Raw genomic sequence first — 12,675 nt, 5'->3', positions numbered from 1 at the left:
AATGAGACTCATGCTCATATCAAAACACTTCATACTTCCCATTTGATACACATTTTAGTGCTGTATCAATAATCATGTAAAAACACTTCAATATAATAAGCACACATAAAAATGGTGCTAATGGAGTCCATCCCCTATCTCCTCCCAAACAAAAATCCGGTTTAGAGGTCCATCCCCTATCTTCCCCTAAACCGTGGAGTACATCCCCTATCTCCTCCCAAACAATATGCATATGCAATGCTCAATCAATACATGTAATTTCTGTATTAATTCAATAGTCTAAATTTATGACTTAAACAAATTGATTAGTTTCAATTTTCCCTAATCCGCATGCAATGTCTACAACAAGCACGACTATCCTCCACCGATAGCCCAAAACAATTATTTCTAGACTTGAAAAATAAATACACTATCAATTCATTAGGCGAGTGATTTATATTATCCAACTACACCATTTAATCAATAAATTCCCCAATTTCATGGAGTTTAACCAAATTCCCCAATTTCATGGATTTAACCAAATTCCCCAATTACCTTAAATTAATTACTCAAATCAATTTAGCAATTCAACTAGGGTTTTCTTTTCCCAAGATTTTCAAAGTGTCCCCAACCTATCAAAATACCAAACTTAGAACAAAGCATATAAAATGGAGTAGGAAAATCCCTACCTCGAAGAAAATAACCCGTATGGAGAAGATGGAGATGAAGACCAAAGACCAACGTGCTCCAAATCCCAAGTTTCTCAGATTAAAACGAAGCCCTCAACTCACTCTAACTTTTTAATAAAGGATCTAAGGTAGAAACTCACTCTAAGTAGATCAATCGAAAGAGAGAAGGTGTGTAGAGGGAGAGAGAGATAAAAAAACACTCCAGGGGCGGTTTTTAAAAAGTTATGAAGGAAAAGTAGGTCAAAAAGTGATCCAAAAAGTGAAATCACGGACTGATATAATCGACTCTACGCTCGAGCGTAGAAAGCCCCGCTCGAGCGTAAGACACAGAATCATGCTCGAGCGTGAAGAAAACCGCTCGAGCGCCGATTGCACCCTTCCAGAAGTTTTGCAGGCGCTGGCACCCGCTCGAGCGTCAAACTCCCCGCTCGAGCGGAGGAGCAAAAACAAGGGATCACGCTCGAGCGTAAAAACTACCGCTCGAGCGGAAGAACTGCAGAGCAAAATACTGGGAGATGGAAAATCACGCTCGAGCGTAAAGATTCCCGCTCGAGCGTAGAAGCAACAACGAAGGGACCGCTCGAGCGTTAAAACTTCCGCTCGAGCGTAAAGACCAAAATCTGGGCATCACCTATTGGTATCTAAAATCAACCAACCTGTAACAGACCCGCCCAACACAACCTATACTTCAAATACAAAGAGATTAAAGGACAACAACAACCAATAAGTAATGACAGGATCCTCGGAACCTAAGTCCGGATACAATAATTTAAAGAGAAAAGACCGGGGTCGCTATATCCATTATGGACTCTTCCTCTGCTGTAAGGTCTGCCGGCATGTAATTTTTGTGAAGTATGCATGTCAAAGAGAATGGGACGCTACTCAGCTTGAGCTTCCTCTTCCCTTTATTGACTGGCTCACATTTCAACTTGCCTCCATCTTCCTCAAAAACAACTACTACTATTCCATCATCATTCAGAGAAACTACTGGGATCTGCACTGCAAGACAAAAATTCAATGGTAAATAAACTGTTGGAATCAGAGGTGCTTTATCAAACATGACAATATGCTTTCAATAGAAACACAAATGCAGAACATTACCTATTCACCTAGATTTTGTTGAAATTTGATAACAATCTACCAAATACAAGAATAACTTTGTATACAGAAACAAAAGAATATTAATTTTGATAGGAATCTATCAAATATAGTAATAATGTTGCAAACAGAAACAAAAGAACATTGCCTACTTGTTGCCCTCTTTTTAAGCCAAGTTGAGCATCATCAAACATTGTCATGAAAATCCATTGTGCATGCGTGTACCAACTACTCACCTTGATGCTATAAAATCATGAAAAACACTATAACAAGCATATCTCACTCAGACACCATCAACTATATCGAATAAGAAAATATCCTTTGAGCTAGCAAATTGTGAGTGACAGAGACACAAGACAACCATTCATGCTATGATAAATTTGAAATTTTTGACTTATACCCTTGTGCTCCTATTCAATCAGGTTTCGTTACACATTGAGCCCCATAGAATTCAAGTACACATTCAGATCAAAAGGTCTTGCATCTGTTGGGCATGTGAAACTCCTCCTTGTTGAAGCTAGAATAGCTACAAGAAAGCTTGTTGATTATGATGTAGGCCTTGTGGGGCAAAGCTCTTTGCATAACTTGTCGAAGTTTAGAGCCAGTAGGATTATATGGAAACCAAACATCACATGCGCAGTGTGACAATTCATGAAATTTCAATCCTATATTTTGTTAGGTGCATTACAAGACTACATGACTGATAGTATTTTGAAGTTCGAAGTCAATAGAATTTCCACCCATGCAAATGTGTAAGCTTTTGCCAAAAATACTCCTTATACCATAATACAAAATCTTGCAAACAAGTTACATTAGGTGCGCACACAATCAAAATTTTGGAAGATAAATGACTAAATTGTATTTGACACATATATGTACACACTACACAACATATAAGATTCACAAAAGGAATATGCCTTGAATGTTGAAGACGCATATCCTTTATGAGTGCATCCGAAGGCAAGATTGAAGCAAAACTAAAATAATATAAAAAATTCAATAATTAGCATCTCTCATAATTTAGAAACTTCATAACAGAACAACATCACAGCAATGAGACGACTTTTTTTCTTTTGTTTTCTTTCTCTCTCTCTCTCTCTCTCTCTCTCTTTAAAATTTTTGGAAGGACGGGAGTAAACCAAAGAATAACGTAGAAATAATCATGATGGCATGCCTTAAGATAGTGTCAGATAACTGCTTCGATATAACTGGCACTACATCAACTGGCCTGCCAGGTCTAACAATTGGAGAACAAATTGGATGCATGTGGAAATCAATAGCTGTAAACAAAAAAATATCACGCATTGGCACCCCATGTATAAATGTGAAAAGGGAACAAAAAGAAAAGAAAATATGCAGTTGATGGTTCTTAACCTATGCAGCCCTCATCTGGTGACTCTGTGGTAGGTGTCATGACTTCCATTTTAATGGCAGCCAACATGGTCTGCACAAAGACAAAAGACTTGAGAGTCCAACTTAGTAAATACAACACAGAAAACTAATTTTCTTAGCTATATATAAAAACAAATTTAAAACCAAAATTTTATGTAAACAACTTATCTCAACTCAAAAAACCTCATTCGTCATTTTTTTCTTTTTGGTATAAATGGGTGTTTGTAGGTGGATGAGTGAGTGGGTGTAGGTGTGGGTGTGGGTGTGGATGTGGATGTGGATGTGAGAGCGTGAGAGATAAAGAGAATAGGCAAGGGCAGAAAGCACTTACAGTGCAACCTATCTTGGCTAAAGCTGACCCATCAACAGAAGCAACAGTTCCTAGATTACAAATGGTTCAACGCAAGTAAGGACATGAACCTAGCAAACCCCAAATCAGAGGCAAAAAGTGCTAGTTTCAAATACATAAAATACAAATGAACTAACCAAGAGCAAGTGTTGTGTCTCTAGCTTTCCCAAGTTTTCTAGCATCAGGGCGAGTGGATTCAAGTAGATGACGCTCATGAAAGCATAGAGGAAAGAGGCGCCTAAAAGCATCCACCTCGATCTCTAATGACAAATCGCTAGAGGCATTCACCGAACTCATTCCCTTTTGTTCTCTTGTCTGCCAACTAGATTTCCAACCTTCAAAATAGAAAGTAGAGAGACAAGTATGAACAAATGCAGCACCTTATCAGTGTGTTTCCAGTTTAGGAACACAATGACCTGTTCGAAAAATAAATTATAGCCGCATAATTAAACCCATCACAACAAAATTAAGGTGAGAAAAAATCATGTCAGAAGAACAACCTACTCAAATAAAACTTCACAAACAAAAGCCGGAAAAAAAAACAATAAAAAAAAAAACAAGTTACATGACAATACAAATATAATAAACAAAGGCAAAACAAATATTATTTCTTTCTTAATCAATTACATAACCATCAAGAAGTTAAAAAAGGCAGAGTAAAGTACCCAGTCAGCAGCAACCCAGAACCGGACAACCTAATTTAGTTCTTGAATCAAATGAGAACCAAACTAACCAAAGAGTGTAATTAAGCCACAGACACAACATTTGGTAACACTAGTTTATTTTTGCTTTAATTGTTTGTCGTCCTTTGTTTTTATTATTATACAGTAAATTAATATGGATCCTAATGCAAATTTTGATGAGTTTTTATCAATGTTGATGAATATACAAGTAATGCACCACAATACAATCACAATGTAATTTTGTAGGAATCAATTGATTCTCCTTCCCCTCATATTGCAACACCATCATATTGTACGGGTTCTAGTATTTGCGAGTATTTTCAAAGAATAAATACAACTCTTCCTAGCAAAACCTAAATTGTGTACTAAAAGTCTTGGTGCAATTTCAAAAGGTCAAAAAATGCAAATTATTAACTATATATATAATCTATGCCGAATGCAATATGTAATATGTTTAATGTAGCTATAAAACAAAGAAAACCTATTCTAATGAGGGATGGGGGGGGGGGGGGGGAAGGTTTCAATCTCAAAATACATTTTCATAGAACATAGATCGTTTCAGTGGTGGATATTCGAGGTGTTTCGGTTTTAATTCTTCTATTATTTTCAACAAAAGCTTCCTCAAAGACTATAGAGGGAGAGAGAGAGAGAGCAATGATCCAACAAGACCACTACCTCTGGTTCAAAATATATTTAGATCTCTATATATATGTGCAAAATCAACCAGGTAAGAGATTGACATGTCAATATATATATATATATATGTATATGCATACAATTGAATAAGGGCAATGAAGTTGATTCAAACCATCTGAAAGTGAGAGAGAAAACAGTACATGTCAATAGCTCGACCGCTTCGCCCGAGAGAGAGAGAGAGAGAGAGAGAGAGAGTGTGTGTGTGTGTGTGTGTGTGTGTGTGAGTGTTGGAGAATAATCGGATCGAATCGGATTTTTACATATTCAATCTATTTAATAAACAGATTAAACAGATTCAGATTGCTAGGTTGTTGGATCAATTTTTTATAAATGAATTTGGATTTTCAAATCAGATTTGGATTAAATTTGATCTATAGACAACCTACTAGGAATGGCTGCGATTGGGGTGGGTTTGAACGGATTGGACTCATCAAGGCTAGTCCAAGTTTTGAAGTACTAAGCCAAACCAAACCCAGCCCTGAATAGCTGAGAAAAACCAAAGCAAAATTCTTCTGAAAAAACTACAAAAGGAAATTTTTGATTTAGAGTGAAAAATATGAATAATATTATATGTATCAAGTGATATATTAATTAATGTATTAACGGATGATATGATATAATTTTAAAAGTTTTGGATATTTGTAATTTGTATAATAATTGGGGTCGTAGTTTTGAAATGACAATGTGATAACATATGTTAGTACATTAATTAATATATCAATTGGTGTATGTAACACCACAAAAAAAAAATAATAATACTAATAATAATGAAAAAAAAGATCATGTACTTTTTTTTTGGGAAAAGAAATTGAAAGTGAAGTCACCATACTTATATGAATTTTACAAAAATTCTACTTTCTTATAATTTTTATCATTCTCATGTTAAAAGAAGGGTAAATTACACTTTAATCCCCTGTGGTTTACCCAAAGAACACGGAGTCCTCCTATAATTTCGTTTGTAACACTTAAACCCCCTAAACTTCATACTAAAGTGTAATTTTGGACAGAACTGTTTATTTCAACAAAGCGTGTATTGCACGACCATAAAATCAAAATTTTCTCCCTCAACCACACTGGATAATTCCTTACCTTCTTCTTCTTTCCAAGTTTTTTGAAAATATGAGATGTTAGTGCTCTCTCTAAAATGCTTCCCTTTTTCTCTAGCTTACCTCCCTCATTTCTCCATCTTTACCTTTTATTTTTGTTTCATTATTATTCTAAAATCTATGTCTATCATTCTTTTAACTCAAATAAAGTTAACCTAGAAATTAAAATCTATGTCTATCATCCTCTACTATGATAACCACCATCATCCTTCATATACTCTTTACCCGAGGTAGTAGGAGTGAAATAATTCGAATTTAGAACTGCCCTGGATGTGGAATAGACATGGTGGGGGATTCATGGGAAATAATTTAAGAAATGAGAAATGTAACGTCCCCAAAATAATAACATAAATACATCCATAAAACATATGTTAGGTTTTATTTTTGGTAACCCCGTTTGACAAAACTTCTTTAAGTTGTATTTGTTTTTGCACTTTTTATTTTAGTGAGGCTATGAGTTTAGATGTGAATCAAACCCGAATTGTGCCTTGCAGAGAAGTTTGTGATGTTAATTCTTTCAAGATTACCACTTCGCTGATTATGACGGGGATCGAGCTGCCCAGTCAACTCGTGAGGGTCCAGGGGGCAGCGCCTCCGAAGCAAAATGCAAAAATGTATTCAAAGTTGCCTCCCCGCTCGAGCGGAGAATGCTGAGTTCCAGAAGTTTGGTGAGTCTGCAAAAATACTGTGATCCATGTTTTCACACTCGAGCATCGAAATCCCCGCTCGAGCGTACATCCTGGTTTGGAACACGTCATATAGTGTCCCCGTTCAAGCGTCCATTCCCACGCTCGAGCGGACCTCACGATTTCAAATTCTATAAATTTGCAAGTTGCTCCAAATCTAGGATTACTCCTCTAGATCTTCTTCTTGGATATTAAGGTTTATATCTAGAGATATTTTGCTATATTTTGCTAGTTTTCTTTGATATTTTGATTGAGTATTCCACTCATGGTTTAAAGAGTATACATCAAAGGATTATTTGTTTGTTCTACACAAAAGAGAGAGTTGTTCTTCAGTGGATTCTGAAGAATTCGAGCCTGAAGCTTTGGTGGATTCTGGAGTGGCTCATCGTCAAGACAATTCTGAGGTGAAGACGGGGTTGGAAGAGGCACATAGGGGTTGGTTCAATTCGAACGTGGATTCGCTAGGTAATTGAGAATATACCTGTATAATTCCTTTGTATCTTCTTGGTGGATTGTTTTGTTGGCTGTTGCCCGTGGTTTTTTTATCACAATTGGAGGTGCTCCAATTGTGGTTTTTCTACGTTAAAATCGTTGTGTCGATTTGTCTTGATTGTTTGATTGGGATTGTTATTTACTGCTTAAAATTGATACATAATCACAAATCAACATCTAGTGGATTTCTAGATTTTTCAACATATATATAAATGATAGCATAAATCAAAGTCAATAGTCTTTTCATTACCTGAAGTTAATAATACACTGAGTTTAACATAATTAAATGCCCTATTGGCTTACATCTTTCCAAGCCTTGACTTGGTTACACAAAAGAAGACTAGCTCATACACATTTAGCCCTAGGCTTTACAAAAGTATACAATTCAAATAAAGAAGCTCTTGCTCCCAAAATGTCCCTCCAAGCTATTGCCTTGGTGGAGGTAAGTCACTAACACCTGAAAATGTTATTCCCAAATAGGGTGAGCCACAGTCCAGTAGAAATCATCTAATACGGTATATGAAACTTAGCAAATGTATAAGTACAAGTGCATAAACAATGCATGTGTTAAAACTTTTCATAACTTTACACTCATAAGATATCAATTTTGAGTCTTAATCCACTTACTTTCAATTCACATTCCAATTATCTATCTTTCTCAATTCATGAGTCAATTTCATTATTTGTCAGCAACCGAACTAAAGCTATAACTCAATAATTTTCAAATCACATAACACATATGTACAAACACTTCAAACTTCCATTTCATGGATATTTCATCCACGGGCAACCGTCAAATGGGACCCATGTAAACGTAGGCTATACAAGCACTACAATAGTCATTTTACGGATATTTCGTCGGCAGACTAGGCATCTATGTACAATTTCGGGACTTTCACCCAGGACATTCCGGCCAACTTAATTATAATGGAGTCCATCTCCTTTCTCTTCCCAAACAAAGATCCATACATATGCAATGTATTTAAACATATAATCAAACATGAAGCACATCCCATTTTCACTTTCAAACAAACATGCATATACAATATATATAAACACGGTCATATTCAATGACAATCATCAGAAGATTAATTTCAATTCACCTAATCCACATGTAATTTCTACAACAGTCAAAGCTATCCTCCACTGATAGCCAAATACAATTATCTCTAGACAGATATTCAATCTCAACAGATAGTTTTATTCAAAACTTCCAAAAGAATGAGTTAATACATAACCAATTCCACCATTCATATCAAGACCCTCTTAATTTCATATTTTCAATGTTAATTCCAATTATTTATAAAATAAATAGTTTGATCTAGTTAGGGCAATTTCTCATTTTTTTCCAAATATTAATCAAGCGCCAAAATCATCAAATTAGATATAACACAACATCTTTTTCAAACCCCACAAGCATTTATTCCATCTTCACCCAAAACCTTTCCTTCCATTTGTGCCCAAACCCTAGGTTTGTTTAAAACATCCCCAAAACACGCCATTGTTACACAAGAGACAATAACTAAGCTAAATATCATATGAAGGTGTAGAAAGAATCCCTACCTTAAAGGAAGAAGATGAGTCAAACAAGACAGAAACTCCAAGAATGTCGAAACCCATTTCTATTCAGATCAAAATGTAGATTTTGAGATGCTCGATCTTTTTCTCAAAGGTACTAGGGTGAAAAGATCAATGGATCTAGATGAAATCTTAGAGAGAATGTGAATTTTAGATAGAGAGGCTCAAGAACAAGCTTTTTGGAAAGTTAAAGAGAGAGAGAAGAACAAAAAGTAGTTCAAAATGTCATCTTCTCAGACTGTTATATGCGCAGTCCGCTCAAGTGTGAAAACTGACGCTCGAGCGTCAGGCACAGAGTTCCGCTCGAGCATAAGATACACACTTCTAGAAGTTTTGTAGACGAGGGTCCTCGTTCGAGCGTGGGCCTAGACGCTCGAGTGTCCAATGCACATTTCCAGTATTTTCAGACCTGCAAAAGAAATACTGAGAGTTAACGAATCCTGCTCAAGCGCAAGAATGACCACTCGAACGGAGGAGCAAAATTTGTGAAACCCGCTCGAGCGCAGGAGCCAAAATCTGGGCAACAAAGGTTTGGAAAAATAAGCAACCAACCTGTTTCAAATGTACAGTTACAACTCGATAACCAAAATAAAAGGAGAGACAAGGGAAACAAGACATGAATAACCATTCTAGACCATACCAACCCTAGTCCGAAATACAATAGATAACAGGTCAACGCCGGAATCGCTATAGGAAACTTTCACCTAAAATGAGGTCATTTGGATTTGGAAACTTCCACCTCAGAAGGAAATGTGTTTTTTCATTATGTTTCATTATTTGAATAAAAAATGAAATTGACAAATAAAGCATTGATTTGCGGTGGCCTCCATGGATTTGCTTTGTTGCTATATTATGTAGGGTTGTTTTTGAAGACTCACAACCTCGTTGGGAGTGCATTTTTTTTTATCTTATTAAGGTTAAAGTGGCGATATGGGTCAAGGCCAAGCCTAATTTGAGGATTACTCCATAAACAATGTGGTTTACTATTTACAACAGATTAGAGATTGTTTTTAGTTGTCTTGAGCCGGTATGGAGTGCAAATTTTATTCTGTTGCTTTCTTTCTGGTCCAGTAATCATTTGGGTTGCTGCTTGGTGTATTCTGGGGTTTCATTTATTGGTTCAAAGTTGCTCAGATATGTATTTGATGATGGTATGAGATGTGTGTGGTTGGCCATGGGATGAGAAAGAAATGTGAGAAGAAGAAGACAAGGAAAAGAATACATAAAAATTAAAGAAAAGTGGGAGAGAATATCCTAGTTTGTAATGGCATTAAGAAGAAAATTAGGGAAAGAAATAAGGGTAATTTAGACTTTTTACAACTTATGTTATGTCCATCCGAAATTACAATTTGGTATAAAACTTAGGGAGTTTAAGTGTTACAAATGAAATTGTAATGGGATTCTGTGTTTTTTGGATAAACTACAGGGAGTTAAAGTGTAATTTACCCTAAAAAAAAAGATTATGTATTTTTTTTGGGGAAAGAAATTGAAAGTCAAGTCACCATACTTATATGAGGAATAATTTGGAAAGTTAGCTAAAAGTTAGTTTTTAACTTTTAACTTATTTTTTATCACATCACCTCTCATATTTTTTATACATAATAGGACAAAAAAGTCAAAAAAAAAAAAAAACACTAAAAAACTTAATTTTTAATTAACTTCCTGAATCAACCCTGAGTTGTACCAAAATTCGACCTTCTTATAATTTTTATCATTCTCATGTTAAACAAATGCCCAAAAACAGAAAATAAAAAATTCCTTTTTTTAAAGTTAGAATTTATAATGATCTTTCATTTATTTGGACAAAAAGCATTTTTTGAAAAATATATATATTTTTTTATTTTCTGATATTTGGTATAATAAAAAATAAAAGTTAACAGAAAACATTTTTCATAGTCAACAGAAAACAAGCCTATTTAAGCTGAAAATGTTTTTTAAATATTTTTCAAATTAAAATTTTATCAATGTCACCTCGCTATCACCACCATTCTCACCGCCACTATCATCGCCACCTCCACCTTTGTCCTACCAATATCACCACCATATATAGAAAAATATTCTGTTAAAAAATATTTTTTATCCAAACAAGCGGAGCATAAATCACAAATGAATTCTACCGAACAACCTTGCATGAGAATTGCTTTTATGGATGATTTGCCCATGGTAATATTGCTCGCTCTCTGTGTTTTTGCCCTGAACCTGCAATCTACTTAACTGCTGCTTTTCCAAGAGAATCTGTGTTTAAAGTTTACAACTTCCAAAAAGATTACGACTTCCATTCTTGCTATGAAATAAAAAATTATCAATAATCTATTTACAGTGAATACAATTGACACTGAACTATGGCAATTCAAAAAGCAAGTATTGAAGTAAAACAAGTTCTCAATTCCTCACTTGTATGAATTTGAACCACTAAAATGTACAGATTTAAGACAAGGTAAACTTGTTACATTTCCAGAAAACAGTTCTACATAAAAAATGTTCACCAATATCATTGTCTATCACATCACCACAATCATCAGCATGAAAAATTTTCTTTGCACCATGTTGGATTATTGCAAATGAATACCCAAATCACAAGGCAAGTAATCAATAACCCTAAACCTAATTGAGCTCGTTTGTTCCAGTGACAGAAATATAGTAGTACGCCTTTGTGGTTTCAATCTCGGGGCGTCTTTGAATTCCCCATTGCAATCACATTGCCAACCTTTGATTTTTGCTAGGTTTAGAAGCGAATCAGAAGGGTAATTCGACAGACACCGCGATCCATCGTTTGGATCGAAAATTTGAGAAAGGGGACGAATTATCGATGATGGGTTCGATCGAATTCCAATTGATTTGAGGAACCTAATTCAGACGATTCTATAGAGATTATTAGAGACCCATGCGGAGGAATTTGAGGGTTGGGATCGGAGAGTTGGTAGTGTTCTGTTCTGGGTTTTGGGGGATTTTGGGGTTGAATGATGTTGGAGTAACATTGAATCCAAGTACTGAAACCACACACAACTCACAGTCGCTCTCTCACTTTCTCGCTCCAAGAACAGTATAGGAAGCAGAACGCACTCTCTCTCTCTCTCTCTCTCTCTCATGTCGATCGCTTTCTCTCAGTTGTGGCTGTGTTATTATGTAATAACTACAGAAGATTCCTTTGAATAACTTGTAATTTCCAAATAAAATTATGTATTTTTATGATAATATTAGTAAATTTTTTATTAAAAAAATTTCGAATAAAAAATAAAAATAAAATTGTAAGTTTTGTGTTGATTGTCTTAAATTTTTTGTTTTTTTGTTTTTTTTTTTTGTTTTTTTATTTGGAGTTATGACACACAAATGACATTGATAATAATCAAATTCACAAATGACATAATTGGCATATGATAACATTATCCTCTTTTATGAGAGGAGCATTTACATTCACCGAATTTATTCAGTCCAAATTTGTCTGAATAAAACTCTTCTTGGTAAGAGTTTCCCATTTTAGAAACTTGCGGAAGACTCCTATCGAGCAAATTTAAACTAAACAAATTCGTTGAATGAATCATTAATCATATATAAAAGAAATACTGTTTCACCAAAATACATACTGAGAGATACAAGAAAAGTGACTTGAAAGATAAAGATTGCGTTTGGTTTAGTTTTGAAATTGTGATTTTGTTTTTGGAGTTGTGATTTGAGTGTGGAATTGTGAGTTAAGTTTTGAAAATAGAAAATTTGTTTAGTTATGAGTTTTGAAAATGAAAATTTTTTTTAGTTATGAGTTTTGAAAAGAGTTTTGAAAATAGTTTTTAAATTTTGAAAAGAGTTTTGAGTTATATTTTGAATTTTTTGGATTTATTTTTTTAAAATATTAAAAAAATGTTTAAGAAAATTTTATTTTTCTATTTTAAATATATAATTTTTATTTAAACCATTTTATTTTACTTTGTA

General features: G+C 34.7%; 1 protein-coding gene across 1 annotated transcript; it reads right to left on the bottom strand.

Annotated features, from left to right (window-relative positions):
- Window positions 1–570: 570 nt before the first annotated feature.
- LOC145800119 (uncharacterized) lies at window positions 571–3,804 on the bottom strand. Its single transcript, XM_082889761.1, has 6 exons — window positions 3,645–3,804; window positions 3,490–3,539; window positions 3,141–3,210; window positions 2,906–3,046; window positions 1,602–1,667; window positions 571–611 (listed from the first exon to the last, which is right to left on the bottom strand). The coding sequence occupies exons 1-6, from the start codon at window positions 3,802–3,804 to the stop codon at window positions 571–573; spliced, it is 528 nt and encodes a 175-aa protein (XP_082745887.1).
- Between the last annotated feature and the right edge of the window lie 8,871 nt (window positions 3,805–12,675).

This window comes from Camellia sinensis, chromosome 10 (genome assembly GCF_055761805.1).
Source record: "Camellia sinensis isolate YWXY chromosome 10, ASM5576180v1, whole genome shotgun sequence".
Taxonomy (NCBI): Eukaryota; Viridiplantae; Streptophyta; class Magnoliopsida; order Ericales; family Theaceae; genus Camellia; species Camellia sinensis.
This window is presented reverse-complemented; position numbering and strand designations above follow the sequence as displayed.

Coding starts and splice junctions, on each gene's coding strand:
- LOC145800119 (XM_082889761.1), bottom strand. CDS start 3,804: ATGAGTTCGGTGAATGCCTCTAGCGATTTGTCATTAGAGATCGAGGTG. Junction 3,047..3,140: donor ACCAGATGAGGGCTGCATAG/GTTAAGAACCAT, acceptor TTTTGTTTACAG/CTATTGATTTCCACATGCAT. Junction 612..1,601: donor TGTTTTTGAGGAAGATGGAG/GCAAGTTGAAAT, acceptor GTATTTTGATAG/GTTGGGGACACTTTGAAAAT.